This window comes from Eimeria mitis, genomic scaffold (assembly GCF_000499745.2).
Source record: "Eimeria mitis Houghton genomic scaffold, Emh_scaff1495, whole genome shotgun sequence".
NCBI classification, from domain to species: domain Eukaryota; phylum Apicomplexa; class Conoidasida; order Eucoccidiorida; family Eimeriidae; genus Eimeria; species Eimeria mitis.
In genome coordinates this window covers 5,166-7,665 of record NW_013569493.1, presented here as the reverse complement: position 1 = coordinate 7,665, position 2,500 = coordinate 5,166, and the positions used below count along the sequence as shown (strand labels likewise).

General features: G+C 44.7%; 1 protein-coding gene across 1 annotated transcript in view; it reads left to right on the top strand.

Moving 5' to 3' along the window:
- The window catches only part of EMH_0038200 (uncharacterized protein), a gene marked incomplete at both ends in the record, with an annotated part of 3,062 nt that extends 2,746 nt beyond the window's left edge, over window positions 1-316 (top strand). Inside the window, one exon of the mRNA XM_013495251.1 lies at window positions 227-316. Within this exon, the coding sequence (XP_013350705.1) occupies window positions 227-316 (90 nt within the window). The remainder of the gene's footprint in view (window positions 1-226) is intronic.
- Window positions 317-2,500: the final 2,184 nt, after the last annotated feature.

Genomic DNA, 2,500 nt, shown 5'->3' with positions numbered 1-2,500 from the left:
ATTAGGGTTTAGGGTTTAGGGTTTAGGGTTTAGGGTTTAGGGTTTAGGGTTTGTGATAGTTATTTTTTTATTTTATCTTGCTCGTGCGGAACCCTCTCGTGTTCTCTGCGGTTGCTCCATCGACCTTCTGGAAGGGTTTAGAGTCGAGGGTTTAGGGTTTAGGGTTTAGGGTTTTAGGGTTTAGGGTTTTAGGGTTTAGGGTTTAGGGTTTAGGGTTTGTGTGCAGATGGGGTGTACGGAGTGCGCCGAGCAGTACTTCACTTACGCCGATTGCTCGGGGGTTTCAGACGGCTGTCTCCGCAGCACAAACCAGTAACTAAACCCTAAACCCTAAACCCTAAACCCTAAACCCTAAACCCTAATTTTTTAAAACACCAATACTTGTAAACCCTAAACCCTAATTTCGGTTAACTCTAAAACCCTAATTCATGTAAACCCTAAACCATACTATCTATAAACCCTAAATCCTAAACCCTATCTAAACCCTAACTATTCTCATCTGTCTCTATATATCTCTCTCTGTTTTTTTTTTTTTTCTCTCTGCAGTGGTTTGCTGCTGTTATTTACTCGTCGTGTTGCAGCAGCAGTCGACGCATTCGAAGCAGCAATTCACGCATCCCAGGGGCCCCCTCTCGGTGTCGAGCGGGGCCCCCGCTGCAGCGGAGAAGAAGAAGAGAACCCGTGGAGCACTGCATGCGTGTTGTGCTGCTCCTCAGCGCATGCAGTTTGCTGCAACAACGGGGCTGTGTCTCGGTTTTATGATAAACAACTAGAAGGAGCTATTGCTGCTTTAGAAGGGTTTGTACATGGGAATCCTGTAAGATACTAGGGTTTAGGGTTTAGCGTTTAGGGTTTAGGGTTTGAGGGTTTGAGGGTTTTATGAAGAAAGTGTTGCATAAGAAAGAATGAAATGAGAAAAATAAAAAGGGTTTAGGGTTTAGGGTTTAGGGTTTAGGGTTTGGTTTGTTGGTTTCTGTCCCTGTTCACTTCCTCGAATTAGGGTTTCTTGTTTATCTATTGTTTAGAAAAAATCTAGGGTTTAGGGTTTAGGGTTTAGGGTTTAGGGTTTGTGGTTTAGATGGGGGTTTTTCCGGCGAGCGTGAGGAATTTGATGACTCTTTATGAGTTCGGCATCCGCCGCGACGGCTGCATTTCGCTGCTGCAGCAAACCCTCGCAGAAGCAGCAGCAAAAGACACACAAATACAACATATACTCAGTGGAAACTAAACACAGCTGCAGCAGCAGCAGCAGCAGCAGCAGCAGCAGCAGCAGCAACAGCAGCAGCAGCAGCGACGGCAGCAGCAGAGTAGCAGCAACAGCAGCAACGGCAATAGCAGCAACGGCGACTGCAGCAGCGAGCGCAGCAGCAGCAACAGCAGCAGCAGCAGCAACAGCAGCAGCAGCAGCAGCAGCAGCTTCCTTTGCTGCTATTGAGTGTTGTAGGGGGACTATACTGCACGCTCTCGTCTCTATATGTGCCCCTGCTGCCTCCTTGAGGGTTTAGGGTTTAGGGTTTAGGGTTTACGAGATGATATTGCAGTGCGAAATCAACCTAAACCCTAAACCCTAAACCCTAGACCTCTATTTTCGTTTCTGAACTATCTAAGTATCTCTCTCTATGCTAAACTCTAAACCCTAAACCCTAAACCCTAAACCCTAAAACATGAAATTCAGCCCCTAGGCTGCGTTTCTAAACCCTCGAGGGTTTTGTGTTGCAAGGGTTTTATATGGAGACGGGGAGGAGAGTACCATCCTGAGGATCGTTTGTAAACCCTAAACCCTAAACCCTAAACCCTAATTTTTAGAGTTTTCTCACCTCTCGTAGGGGCCCCCCGAGGGGTTTATACGGCTTCACAGGAGCAGCTAGGGGGCCCCCTTCTTTCTTTGTAGCAGCAGCAGCAGCAGCAGGCCACGGCGCGTCACCTAGGGTTTAGGGTTTAGGGTTTAGGGTTTAGGGTTTGCAGGTGCTGCAGAAATGTCCGCCTACATCGTCCAGCCCATCTGAAACAATCCCAGATAACATATAAGGGTTTAGGGTTTAGGGTTTAGGGTTTGAGGGCTCACTCGAGTCCCAGATAACATATGAGGGTTTAGGGTTTAGGGTTTAGGGTTTAGGGTTTAGGGTTTGAGGGCTCACTCGAGTTTCTCTTCAGCTGTATATTCAGAAAAATCCATAAAGGGGCTGCAGGGCCCCCTGTAGCTCTAAAATAATTATTTTATTCAATCCATCTCTTTTCTTTTTTATTTTTTTTTTGTTTTTTTTGTTTTTTTGTTGTTTTATTTTTGTTGTTATTCGCTGCTTTTTTGTTGTTTTTCTGCTTTTGTTTTATTTTCATGTTTACATAAACACCTCTAAATGCAATTACATATTAACATATATATATATATATATATATATATATATATATGTATATTTATATATTTATATATATAGAGCTTACAAAAGGAGCTGCGCATACACCCCGTTTAATGAAGGCCCAGGTGTACGGGCAGCTCGCG